Source organism: Equus asinus, chromosome 17 (genome assembly GCF_041296235.1).
Source record: "Equus asinus isolate D_3611 breed Donkey chromosome 17, EquAss-T2T_v2, whole genome shotgun sequence".
Classification (NCBI taxonomy): domain Eukaryota; kingdom Metazoa; phylum Chordata; class Mammalia; order Perissodactyla; family Equidae; genus Equus; species Equus asinus.
Window position 1 is genome coordinate 30,939,836 of NC_091806.1, and position 13,831 is coordinate 30,953,666.

Below are 13,831 nucleotides of genomic sequence, written 5' to 3' on the forward strand. Positions count from 1 at the left end.
TACCAGGAAACACACTCTACCTCTTTCCCCAGCAAGAAAAAATGGTGTACATTGCACTCTCTGCTTCCTTATCTCCTTTTCAATGGCTTCTCTTCTCCACAACCACCCTCCCCCCATGCCCACTGACAGTGACACACATCCTTGCCTTCTGTGTTCCTTCTCACAAAACCTCTTTCTCGGCAAGTAACCATCAACTTCCCAGAGGTATTAAGAGATAAGGCCCTTGGAGTTTCTTCTCCTAAGAGTATTTGCTTTTTAATCAAAGGTTGTTCAAGACTGCAAGTCCTTAAACAACCAAAGGAATGAATATATAATGGTTGAAGTCGAGCCCAATAACAGACAGTGCTGGATATTTCAGGGACACCTTATCTACCCTTGCCTGCATCAAGCAAGCTTCAATCTGGAGAGGTCTAAGCCCCCTCCTCTCCCTGCCCACCCCTACCTCCAGTCTTGGCTGGCAGGATATTGGGCTACCAGGATTGGCTAGAACTGATTCACCATCAAAGAGTTAAGCAGGGGCTTGCTTTCAGCCGAAATACCAGTCCCAGAGCTCCCTATGCAGAGCTTCCTTTACTGCCTATCCCTCCCACCCCTGAAAGCCAGATTCCACTGTTCTTTCAGAGGCAGACCATCAAGAATTAGCCTGTTTCAGGGTCGTCCCTGTGGCTCAGTGGTTAAAGTTCCACACACTCTGCTTCAGTGGCCTGTGGCTTGCATGTTAGGATCCCAGGTGTGGACCTACTCCACTTATGGGCCATGCTGTGGAGGCATCCCACATACAAAGGGGAGGAAGATTAGCATAGATGTGAGCTCAGGGCGAATCTTCTTCACACATACACGAAAAAGAATTCGCTTGTTGCAGTATACAATGCAGGGACCTGGGGGGGGGCCTGACCCCCAGGCAGCCCCCGTTCCAAGCCCTTGGGGAGACTGACATGCTGTGATTAGCAGCTTCCTGACCCAATCTGCAACCAAGGCTGAGGGACAGGCCCCTCTGTGGAGGACAGACCTCTTCACCAGAAGCAGTCCCTGAGGTCCAGCATTGGTGAGATTCATGGCAAGCCCAAGACCCGTGGTCCCATTGTCAGAGGCCCGCTCATATTCAGGGAACTCAGCCCTGCTGCTTCTTCGCGACCCGCTTCCCCTGGGGTTCTCTGCCCTGTCCTGTTCCACCACCTCCAGAACCTTTAGAAAGAAAGCACATCTGGGAGACTGTTATTTTTTTCATGAAACTCCACATCCCATCAGATGCCTGGACAGGCACATACATGTTCACACAGAAACGTAGACCTGTACACAGGTGTGCTCAGACACAAACATATATACACACCCCAAAACATACTGGCCAAAGACACACAAGTACACACATGCATGCACACACAGATTCAGGCATCTTACGGTGCAGAGCTTCATAGGTGTCCACAGACACACAGGCCTATCCATAAACACACAGAGATGTACAAAATGTACACCCTCAAACAATACACAAATACACACTGACTCAAATATTTACGCACATTTACATATACAGATTCACACATACACAGATACACACAGGTATACAAAGAGTGACTCGCTTACACACCAAAATACATATACACGCATGTGCACATCCATCTGCAGAAATATTTATACCTTCTCCCTGTGCCCCATGTAGAACGACACCCAAAGAAGTATTTCTGTCTCAGAGTGCCCCCCTCATTCTCTCCCCACAATCCAAGGCTGTCTGCCCTCTTAATACCCAGTCTCAGGTCTGAACTTCTGCTTCATCAACGCCAGATCCTACCGGGAGCCAGCATCCTGCCTCGAACAAGGTAAAGAGCAGCAACAATGCTGTCTCTCAATGTCCCCTGGGTCAGAGAACACCTGGTGAGGGAGAGAAGCTGAGGCCTGGGGCTGTAGACACAGCATAGGAGCCAGAGGCTACCAGATACCCTGACTGGCCCCTAGGCCCTCCTGCTGGGAGGCACCTCCCTCCTGAGAATGTGGCCCCTTTAGGGAGGTAGGCTGTAGATGTGGGAGAGGGAGAAGTGTCAGGGAGTGGGAAGGACGGCCACACTCCTGGGAATGGAGTGGGGAACAGATCTCAGAAGAAGGTGGGGCCTTTCAATTCACCCTCAGTGGCTGGAAGAATGCAAAATAGAGGCGACTATCTGAGGCCAACAAGACAGAGGACTAGAGGAACAGGCTGCCCCCACACAAGACTACTAACTCCTCCCTCTCACGTGCTTATCCAGATGGCATCGCACTGCTCCACCCCAACCCTTGAATCAGCAAGATCAGCTCCGTTTTGGAAAGCCGCCCCACTCTCACCCTACTCCACCCCGCATAGTGAACCCAAACAAAACAGGAGGGCCAGTTCCCCACCCCCCCAGCGAATGGGATCTTCCCCCAGAGCCTGGGGCGGAGGGGTGGGAATCCCGAAGCCAGGGCTGAGAAGGGTCCTCCGGAGTCCATGCTCCGCCCCCAGGTGGCTCTGCAGCCGAACACCTCAGCACCCCCACCCACACCACCTCCACTACCCACCCCACCTCCACCACCTTTTACTTTCCTCAAAGCCCCACCCTGCAAGAGTGAGCGTTTCCGGGCGTTTCCAACCCCGGGGATTCCTCTGAAGTGAGCAGTGAAGAAACGAGTCAGGAGATGCTGTGGGAAGTCTGATTTTATATCCAGGAGGGACAAAGGGACCAGCCCAGTGTCCAGGGAACAGACGGGAAGCTGTGAAGGCAGGAGGCTTCAAGGCAGGGTCTCCGTGCCAATGGCTTAGAAGGAGCAGATGAAGGGCAGAAACCTGCTGCAAGGAGCTCTTCGCCAGCGACCCCCTGGCAGTAGAGAGAGCACAGTGAGGTCAGCTGCCCATCTGAGTGTGGCTTGTGCCCCGCTCCTTCCCTCCTCAGGCACCTCATACCCTCCCTTGCCTGCTGTGGCTGTGACCAGTCAGCCATATGTTGCCTACACATCCCTACCAGTTAACGTTTCTTGAGCTCCCACAGCGAAGGAGGCAGGGTGATTAAGTGCTTTCATCTTCACAATGACTCCAAGAGATGGGTGCTAGCTCATCCCCATTTCCCAGATGAGGAAACTGAGGCTTAGTGGGGGTAATAATTTGCCTGTGTCTCTACTGGCCAGTGGCAGAGCCGGGATGTGATCCGGAGCTGTCTTACTCCAGCGCCTATGGTCTTAGCCATTGTACTAAGCTCCCTCACATCCCTCATCCATGCTGTTGGAAGCTGGAGAACAGTCTGTCAGCCTTCCCTAATTCCCACATCTTTCCTTAGTCCCTCATCCACCCTTAAATTCACATCTGCTACTCTCATCTGTCGCCCTCATATCAGATGAGGGAAAGGACCACCCCCCAGGCCATAAGATGGAAAGCCCACATCTAGCCCCCACACTGGGCACCCCATCACCTGGTTTTGCTTTGAGGAATCCTTCCCTAAATCTCAGCCCTTCTCACAGAGAGGACGTTGGCTCTCGAATTGTGGGGAGGGTGTGAGTTTCGGGGAGTGTGTTGAGACAGCTCAAACGGATAGTATGTAAGAGTCCACATTGCCCCCCTTCCCATTTCCCAGTCCCCCTCACCTCTGCTGCTTACAGCAACACAGTCGCCTCTCCCATTTCCAGGCTCCCCTGGGGCCCAGTTTTCATAATCCCAGGTGCTCCCATCAGTCCAGAAGAATCTCTTGTACTGGAACTAGAGAAGGGATAAGCTGCATCAGAGGGCAGACGTCCAAGAAGACAGAGAGATTCAGGGGCTCCAGAGAATGCTCACTGAGCACAAAGTATCCCTTTCTGGACATTCACTACATATATAATCTCTTATCACTGTTCACCCGGCTAGAAGCCAGATACCCTAGAGATCCATCCCTGAGTGCAGGCAATGGCATCATCACACAGAGTAGGCTTCTCAAACTTCATTGTGTATACAAATCTCCTGGGCATCTTGTTGAAATGCAGATTCTGATTCAGGAGGTCTGGGGTGCGGCCCAAGATTGTGCATTTCAAGCAAGCTACCAAGGGATGCTGATACTACTGCTTCATGGACCACCCTTGAGTAGCAAATGTGATGGCACTTATTCATCCACAATCCCAGAACCACTCTAACAGAAGAAGGACCTCATTAGAGATGAGGAATCTGAGGCTCAAGGAAGTCATTCAGCTTGTAAGTGACCAAGATGGGCATGGAACCTACCTCGTGACACCAGTGGTGTGCTGGTAAGTCTTTAACAACCAGCTCTGGGGGAAGGTGAGAAAGCAGAGGAACTTGTGGCAGTTGCCAATTTCCTTGGGGTAAATTCATCCACCATGGGAGATCTCAAGCTACAAGCGTGAAGTCACTGAACATGGAGTTGGGAAGAGATGTGCATAATCAGTGGTTCTCCTGAGCCAGTGCAAGCCAGCTCCAGCTCATCACCACCTGCCTAAGGTCACCTCAGCTGCTGGGATAAGATTTGAGGCCAGCAGGTGTACCCTCGAGGTGATCATGAAAAACTTCCTGTACCTGGGATTTGGCCCCTCACTTACCCAGTCCTTCAAGAAGCCTCCAATCCAGACCTGGCCTTCGTTGATCCCCGTGATCGAGATCTGGATGTGATAGTTTAAACTGGAGCTGTGTATGGAGACAAGATTGCCTCGGTAGCACCTCCTGCAGACATTCTGCAGAGAGAAGAGGTGGGGTAGAGAATTCACTCTGGTTTTTCTCAAGTCCATGAGTCTCCAGCAGAGATCCCTCCATCCCTTTACATTTCAGAAATCAGGGACCTACTTTCCGCCCTCAGTCTCATTGCTTGCTCCATTTTCTGTTGTCAGGAACTTCTTGTAGGAAGTGGTAGTAATACTCAGAATCATTATAGCCCCCATTTATTGAGAGTTTACAGTGACCCTGGGATTATTCTAAATACTTTCCATGTATTATCTCTTTGAAACTTCACCAGAAGTCTAACAGCTTGGAACTATATATCTCCATTTTACAAATGAAGATACTGAAGCTCTGAAAGGTGAAGTGACTTGCGCAGGTAACACAGCCACTGACAGGCAGAGCCGGGATTGAACACAGGTCTATCTAATACCAAAGCCTTTCGTCCAAATCAGTGGTTCTCAAAGTGCAGTCTCCAGGCAACAATATGATCATCACCTGGGAATGTGGTATAAATGCAAACTATTAGGCTCCGCCACAGACTTGCTAAATCAGAAATTTTGGGGAAGGTGCCCAGAAATCTGTATTTTGGCTTTGAGAACCACTAGTCTAGATGGATATGAAACAGAAGGTTGGATCTACTCTCTTCTTCTCCCATTGGTCCTGCACAGTAGCTTTCCTGCCACTCACCTGAGCTTGTCTAAAGTCCATGGGGCTCCGCACCAAAAGGTAGTTGACATTCTTGCACCCAGGATGGCCACATAATTGTACTGTTTCCTCTTCCCTGGGGCACTGAAACTGTTCAGCTAGGGCTGCTGGGTCCGACTCCATGGCCTGGTCATCCTCAAAGATGTCTTGATTGGTGGAAGCCTCAGCCTCCTCTCCTTCTGACTGGATCACCTCCTCTGTCAGGGCCAACTCTCCCTCCTGCTCCCCTGAACCTTCCACATCCTGGATCAGGTCTGCCTGTGTCTCTCGGATGTCCAAATGGGGGTCATCATTCTCTGGGAAGAAGAGGTAACTTACCATCAGATGAGTTCTCCCCTCTTCCAGTGCTGTGGACAGCTCTGATCCCACTCAAGCCTTCTTATGGACGCCACCTGGCGACAAGACTGGAAGGATCTCTGAGGTGTTGGGTGAGGCAAGAACTCTTGGGTCATATGCACATATGGATGAGAACCTGACTTCTGGCTGACACCACAGGTATGTATTTTGAGTTGGGAGGAAGCACCTGTGAGAAGCCCTTCACCTACATGAGTGGGTGGTTTTTCTTTGTGAAGGAGCCCTGATAGAAAGTTCAGGTCACAGTAGTGAGTCCAGGAGAAATCTTAACAGAGATGAGCTAGGTCAAGTGAAGAGGGGAGGCTGTGGTCTTGGCCCCACGAGTGCAAAAAAGGTGCAGAAAAGAGGAGAAAAGAGAAATATAGATGAGACGAGAAGGGGAGGACTTACTCAGATGAAGAGCAGCAACTGTCCCCAGCAGGAGAAGGGGCAGGAGCAGAGGGCATTTCATATCTACTCAGTCTTGTGACAGGGACACAGCTCCACCTTGCCTCCCTGGGTTGTCCAGTGTGTCTGCAAAGGCCCTGTCACACGGCAAAGAAGAAGAGTTTGTTTAACTGGTTTATTAAAGAGCCAAGTAGAGAGCTTGCTTCTCCTCCAATGAACAGACCCTGAGCTGGAGAATCAGGGAAAGGACGTGAGGGTGTCGGCTCAAGGTGAAAAGTCCCTTTTTTCCTGAGAACTCCATCACTGCTTGCTGGAACAACACTTAGCCCAGACCCTGGAGAAACACGTCTGCTCAGGACCAGGGCCAATTTCACTGACAGTGGAGAAGAAGAGGGAAGGAGAGTAGCCATTATGGTCCGAAGGACAGACCTCTGAGGTGTTTGCCAGATAGGGTCCTGCTTCCTCCCAAGCCCTGGACCCCTCCTCCATGGGCAGCCAGGGGAGCACTCACCTCCTGAGTCTGAGGCTCTTCTCTCAGGGTCTCTGGCTGCTGGGCCCCAGAGGCAACCCTTATACTGGGCTTTTGGGGAAGTGGGAAGAGACTCAGGGTGGGGTGTGGGGCAATGGAGCTGATCAGGAGTTTGCTCAATCCTCTCCCCCCTGAGCCCTGCTCTCTACTGTGACTGCAGGGACCTGCCTCCTGGGGTCTACTGCCATCTACCCTGGTGTGCTTGAGAAGACCCCAGATGTATATTGTCAAGGCAAAGTTGTTATTATTGCCCCTAAAGGGCCTCTGTCTGAACAATACTCATTAATCCCAGGAGCAGCCTGTCTTTGGTCATATCCCAACAAACGGAGTGGAGAATCCAGGGATCCGGGAGGCCATGAGAGGAGGAGGTAGGAGGTGAAGGGAGCCTCAGTCCCCCTTGGCCCTCATCTACAAGTACTTTATATGCATCACGTCCCTGAATCTTCACTTTCATCTCATTCCCATGAGGACATATGATTATCCCTACTTCACAGACATGAAAAGTGAGATTCAAAGAGGGAAAGTGACTGGCCAAAATTTCACTGCATGTGGGTGAACTGGGATTTTGAAGTTTTTTTGACACTAAAAACCTCTGTCTCTCTGTCTCCCCTCCCTGCCTCCTTTCCTCACTCTCCTTCTCCCTCTCCCTCCCTTTCTCAACTTTAATGCTTGAGAAACCTATGCTCTTTCTTCTGCATTGAGGATCTAGATCAAGATGCTCAACCTTTGCACTCTTACGATTAGGAGTATTTCTTTGTTGTGGGGAGCTGTCCTGTGCATTGTAAGAAGTTTAGCAGCATCTCCAGTGTCTACTGACTAGAACCCAATAATACCTCTCCAAGTTATGATTATCAACAAGCTCTCTATATATTTTCAAATGTCCTCTGCAGAGCAAAATGACCCCAGTTGAGGACCACTGATCTAGAATATGCCATTTTTTCCAACCTCAGGTCATGTCTTTCCAGCAAGGAGGCAACAGCTCCAATGGAAAGCCTCATGCAGAATCATTCAGACATTGGTGACCACCCTCCCCACCCACCCCACCGTCCACCTCCCACCAGCCATGTATTACCACAGTGTCAGGACTAGGGACAAGTGAGTGAAGCAAGATTTAAGGATGCAGAAGTCAAGGCAAACGATATTTCAATGCAATCTTTCTTAAAAGTCAAAATAAATGCAAAAATATCAAAACTTCCATCAACCAAACTCCAGCCAAATTCAGTGCAGTCCAAGGAGAGACTAGCAAGTGCTAAGCGGTGACTATGCTGGATATCACTGCCAAGAGCTGGTGGACTTGTTGGGGTGGAGGACTCAACTCTGTGACCTCCTGGTTTTCCTCAGATTCCAGCCCAGTCCCCCAGTTCTCAGGGCACCAGGAACAGGTAACTCAGAGGGTGAAAAGGCCTGGATTCCTTCCTCTCCTCTGCTCTCCCAGGGGACCTACAAATGGAGAAGTATCAGAGAGGTCACTTCTGGGCCTGATTGCAGAGTAACCGTCTTGGCTGTTATCTCCCCAACCCAACGGAGCAGACCCTCAGCTTATCTAGCTGACTGAGGGGATTGGCCAATTCCAGGGCCCCCAAACCCTGGTCTCTGGGTTTCAAACTTCAGACCTCTTAGTGGAGGAGGGAATAGAGGACTAGACCTCCTCCTCATTGTTCTCCCCCATCCTGGGGCCCAGGCCAGGGGCATCATTTCACTGAGTGGTTGGGTTGACCAATAGGGTCAACTACTCTCGTGAACCAGCACCACAACAAGCTTTGCACATGTTGTTTCATTTCAACATCCCTGTTTCACAGATGAGGAAATGACATCTCAAAGCACTTAAACAAGGTGCTCAAGATCACACAGCAAGTGAGAGACAGTTCTAAACCAGAGACAGGCTCCTTTTGCACTCCTGACTGCCTTCCCTCTGCCTTCTCTCACTCACCTACCTTCTCCACAGCCGGCCCCTCCTCTGCATTAACCCAGTTTTCTTTGCACACAGGCCCTGGGAAAAGACATTCCAATGATGTCCTCAGTGACCACAGTGATGTCCATCCATTAGCTCACACAACTCATAAGAAGTGGCATGTTGACCCTGCTCTGTCTGACTCCCAAGTCCTCGCTTTTTTGGACACACCCAAATTTGTTACCTCCAGACACTCTAGCTAATGGTGCCAACATTTTCAACATCCATCAACTTCCAAGTCTCTGGCTTACTGTTTGCATTTATGTTCATAGGGTTTTCAAACTCTGCCTCCCGGGAGTCTGTCCACCACCACATTATGCAGAGGGTGTGTCTTGCCATCTTGAGAGGCAGTGTTGTGTGATGTATAATGAAATCACAAGTCCCAGAGTCAGCCCTCTGTGTCTCAGTTTTCTCATCTGTAAACTGAGGCTAATGCCAGAACCTACCTCTAATGAGATCAGCTTCAGTACAGCTCTCAGAACTGTCCCTGGCGGATGGTGTTGGGAGTGACCCTTGTCAGGAAACCAGGGCTAGAACTGTGACCCTGATCAACACACAAGCCCTGAGTGTTGCTTGAGCTCTGCGCTTTGCACGATGTGAGGACTCCACAGATTCCATTGTAAACACACCATCTTCCTTTCACAGAGCTTAGTTAATATCTTGTTGGAGAGGAAAAGTACACACAGAAACCTGTATTTTGAAATGTAAAGCCAGTGCCCTTATGTCATTATTTTCATTTTTTACAACATTTTTTGTGGATGTATAACATGCATTTTGTCAAGTATGGTACACTGCTCAGGGAAGTTTTACAGAGTGAATGCTTCCACATAACTGTGCCCAAAAGAAGATACAGAACGTTCCCGGGAACCCAGACGTCTCCTTCATGCCCCTTCTGGACATTAATCCCCCAAAGGGGAATCTCCATGGACTGGAAGTCACACTTCTGTCACAACACACGCCCTCAACAGAAGAGATTTATGAGGGACAACACAAAATCCACCTACCGCCTAGCACAGAGCCTGGCACCTAGTAAATGCTTAATAAACGGGAGATTTTGTTACTCTTTTTATTAATATAGGAATAGAGGGAAGTAATGCCTTCCCACACCAGAATATAAAGTCCGTAAGGGCAAAGAGTGAAAATTCTATTTCAGCAGCGTCCTCCACAGTACCCAGCACAGGGCTGAATCCATAACAGTGTTTCAGAATTCCATCATCTTTGAAATCCACAGACTATTGTGGTACAATTACAATATCACAATGGACCTGTTTGATTTCTATCTGTTTCTCAATTTACTGTGCAAATCTGAGCAAGTAGCTTCTCAATTCTGGGCCATACTCAAAAATGAAAGGTCTTGATTGGCCTCTCTCTATGACCTTGGTCCCATCTGTAATTCTCTGAATTTGAGGGGTCCTGGAGGAAAGGGGCTTCAGGACACTGACCCCTTACTTTCTGCTTGCCTCCCTAGTGGAGAGTGGAGAGAGGATTCAGAATGCCTTCCTTCCTCATCTCTGATTGGGACACCCTCACCCCAGCTAGGTTGGAGTCCTATGCCCCAAGATGAACCCAAGGATAAGGGAGTCCATCCCATCCCCTCCCCCCAACTGTGCTCCATCCCCATAGGATCGTCTCCTGGAGGGGAGAGCAGCCAACGCTCCAGCCAGAGAATCATAATGGTTAAAGGACCATGCTCTGGAGCAGATAGTAAAACCACAGGCTAGCTGGCATCTGGGTATTCAGCCTTGGCAAATCTTTTAACAGGTCATCCCTTCTCTGAGCCTGGCTCTGTAAGATGGGATAATAATTGTTGATCACACAAGGTCATCTCTGTATAGTGCCTGCCACAGTAGGGAGTACTTTGTGAGTGTGTAATAAGTGGCAAAAAGTAGTGGATATTGTTGTGCTTATATTATAAACAACTGTATGTTCCCAAACAGTGTCCTAACATATTCCCAGGCCTTATACAGAGTTGACCATAGAGCAGGTTGTCTGATATTGGGTTTCCCAAGGAGAAGACCCTGAGACAAGGACTTATGTGCCAATTTATTTGGGAGGTGCAAGGGCACTAGTAGCGAAGAGAATAATTCACAAGAAAATATGTGTTGTAAAGACAGCCACCTCCCTGGGTAACGAAGTTAATTCCACTGTGAAACACTGCCCAGGACATGCCTTAAAATTGTTGCACCTGAGGGCCAAGGGACTGAGGTGCTCATACACCCACTCCTGAGAGTTGTCGGCTGTTCCTGGGACGTGCTAATTTTCTAGCACATCAAGGCAACCACAGTCTGTAGGAGAGGCCAGGACATTGATGGTCCATCATGAAAGATTCAAGAGAGATTGGTGGGGTCCTGCCAGGATCTGTACACCGGCACCCAGTAATTGGGCATTCTATGAAAAGAGCTAGCTGAGCCCATTCCTCTGTCTCCAAGACTGCCCCACAGACCCCACCCCACGTTTCATCCTCCTTGACAGTAATAACTTCTGGCCCCTTTCATGAAAGACAGTAGAGTCATCGTAGGGCAGAAAGTTCAAGATTGAGGCTAAGCAGAGTGGATCAATGATCAGAGGAAACAGAAATCAGTTTCAGGAAAATAATTTTATTCCTGGGTGGTGGAGGAAGGGGCTGCAGGCATGGGAGGGGAGGCAGGGCCCAAGGAGGGGTCGGCTCTGAACTCCCGGCTGGGTCCTGCTAAGTAGGAACAGACACACAGAATGAACGCGTTGCAATGAGGTACTCTCCAGCCACCTTCTGTGAAGGCAGAACAAGAAGGGGCCTTCAGCCTCTTGTTTCCCCTGACTTAGCCCCAGGAGGGTCTTTCCCCCTCCCCACCGCACACTTCACTGGAAATGAAGTTTGAAGATCCAGAAGGCCTCTCCCTTGGAGGGTCCACATCTTCCTAGCACCACCTTTATAACCCCCTCCCACCTCCCATGCCTTGTCATGTTTCATTCCCACTTCCACATCACCTCGGTTCCACATGGACACACAGCTGCCACCAGAGGCCAGGGGCTGGCTGAGAGCCCAGTACCAAATCTTCCAGGCACTGCCATCACCCCAGTAAAAGTGCCGGCAGCTGCCCTAGAGGAGAGAGGAAGGGAGAAGGTGGCCTTGGAGCATAAGGCAAAGGGAAAGCAGATAGGTGGAGCTGGAACTGTCCCTGTCTGATCCTCCTGCTGCCTGCTGGGCATTTGCCTTCTCTGCTGGATCATCATGGACACAGTCCTGGTCAACCAAAATGTTGATCCACAGTGATCAGCACCATTACATTCTATGCATCCTCATGACACACTCATCCTTCTGGCCCTGACAAGAGGTGGGACAGGAGTTTCAACCCCTTTCTAGAGATGAGGACCCAGGCTCATAGTCCTGCCCAAGTCATACAGACAGTCAGAGGCTGAGCAGAACTAGAACCCAAACCTACTCATCTAAAGCCTTGGCTCTTCCCGATGCCTAGGCAGCCACCTTACTATCATGCCCAGGTGTCCAACTCTCCCCAGTGGTTCAGAGGATCAGACAGCAGAAGCACAAAGAAATATGCAGCAAGTTGAGCACTGGCTTGGGTCAGAAGGGGCTCCCCATTTAGATCTGGGACCCCTCTTACCAAGCCTGTGCTCATGCCTCAAATCCAGACTTGACCCTGGCTGACACTTCTGGCTGAGCACTGGATGTGGTAAGGAAAGATGAGGTTATGGATGGAGACGAGTTTGCCCCAGTAGCACCTCTGCCAAGTACACTGCAAGGCAGGATAAAAGAGGAAAAGTGGGGTGCCCCTCCTGAGGAATACACGTGATGTTAGCCCTGGATCTTGAAGTCTCCACAATTCATTCCCCCACTCACCAAGCCAATCAGACAGCCATTTGAAGACTAGAGATCAAAATGTAACTTCTGTTTCCACTTGACCCTCACCTTTTACGCCCTCTTACCCACGTCTAACACCTCTGCAAGCCTGAGACCCTGCTGACACCCCCAGGGTCCTCAGTGAGGAAAATAAACAGTGACTCAGAGGCTGGGGACATCCCCTCCCTGCCTTCCTCTCCACCCCTGGACTCAGCCTCAGCCACAGGCCACTCACCTGAGCTTGACTAAACGTCATGGCTCTCACCGCCCAACAAAGTGGCAGGTCTTACATCCAGGGATGCCCACCTGTTTGACTGTATCCTCTTCCTTAGGGCACTTAAAGTCCTTGTCCACCTCTTCTAGGGCTGAGACTGATTTGACAGCCCCCTCTTCCTCAGGGGCATCTTCACCTCCAGAGCCTCCCTCCTCCTCTTCCTCCAGCAAGATCAGTCCCTCCATAGGAGCCTCCATTGTCCCGTGTTCTGGCATCTCCCCATCCTAAGGCAGGATCTCATCTCCCAAGGGGCTCTCAAAGTTGGACGTTTCAGTCCCCGGTAGAGAGAAAGTCCAACTGCACCCCCTCACATCTTTTCCCGTTCACTCCAGAACCATGGACAGTTCCCTCCTTGCCCTAGCCATCAGAATGCTCAGCCTTGGAAAGAGAGGAACCTAGAACCAAGCCTCCATGAGGATAACCTAGCCTCCCACATGAGGTCATGGGGTGAAGATCAAGGACTTCGCATCAGGCCATTGTGGGTTTGGGTACTGATTCCATCATCTACTAGCTTTACTTCATTTGCAATATGGGTATACAATACTTCATTCCTCATGGGGATGCTATGAGGATTAAAGGAGATAATGCATACAAAATGCTTAGCACAGTACACTAGGTGAGGTCAAAGTAAAAGAAAGTCATTATGCTGATTATCATTGGCATTATCTATAAAGGACAAAATGGAGAATGTCATAGTATAAATGAGGCTGCAGATATACAGATGACCTGAGAAGTCCCTCTAACTCCAGGTTCTACAGTCTCTGTTCCTTTAAATGCAGACATCTTGCAATAGAGGATGGCCAGCAAAAGAGGTGGCTTGTGACTCTGACCCTATATACTTTAGAAAGGAGCAGAAGAGAAAGAAAGACTGAAGACTAAGGAGACTTACCCAGATGAAGAGCTGAAACTGCCCCAAGTACAACAGCCAGAAATAGGGAAAGTTTCATCTTGGCTTTTTCCTGCAATGGGGAACATAGTTTGTCAAACACACACATACATACACACACACACACACACACACACCCCACAGCCACACCCTTAGGGGACATTGGGAGTGAGGTAAAGAAACAGCAGGCATGAACAGAAGCCAGGATGGGCCAGAAAAGCTAATGCTGAGCCCAGCCTTTGATTCTCCAGGATGCTAGCACTTCTCT

The 13,831-nt window shown here is 49.8% G+C and overlaps 1 protein-coding gene across 1 annotated transcript; it reads right to left on the reverse strand.

Moving 5' to 3' along the window:
- Positions 1 to 2,644: 2,644 nt before the first annotated feature.
- On the reverse strand, positions 2,645 to 6,662 carry LOC106823605 (proteoglycan 3-like). The gene is made up of 6 exons (XM_044750193.2): positions 6,597 to 6,662; positions 6,089 to 6,222; positions 5,327 to 5,640; positions 4,525 to 4,656; positions 3,583 to 3,694; positions 2,645 to 2,822 (listed from the first exon to the last, which is right to left on the reverse strand). Exons 2-6 carry the CDS (start codon positions 6,147 to 6,149, stop codon positions 2,764 to 2,766), a joined length of 678 nt encoding a protein of 225 aa, XP_044606128.1. The 5' UTR covers positions 6,150 to 6,222; positions 6,597 to 6,662; the 3' UTR covers positions 2,645 to 2,763.
- Between the last annotated feature and the right edge of the window lie 7,169 nt (positions 6,663 to 13,831).

What these genes read in the sequence shown, in the direction of transcription:
- LOC106823605 (XM_044750193.2), bottom strand. Translation starts at nt 6,149, where the DNA reads ATGAAATGCCCTCTGCTCCTGCCCCTTCTCCTGCTGGGGACAGTTGCT. An exon ending in AGTTGCTGCTCTTCATCTGA is followed by an intron (nt 5,641 to 6,088) that starts GTAAGTCCTCCC and finishes TCTTCTTCCCAG; the next exon opens with AGAATGATGACCCCCATTTG. An exon ending in TGGACTTTAGACAAGCTCAG is followed by an intron (nt 4,657 to 5,326) that starts GTGAGTGGCAGG and finishes TTCTCTCTGCAG; the next exon opens with AATGTCTGCAGGAGGTGCTA.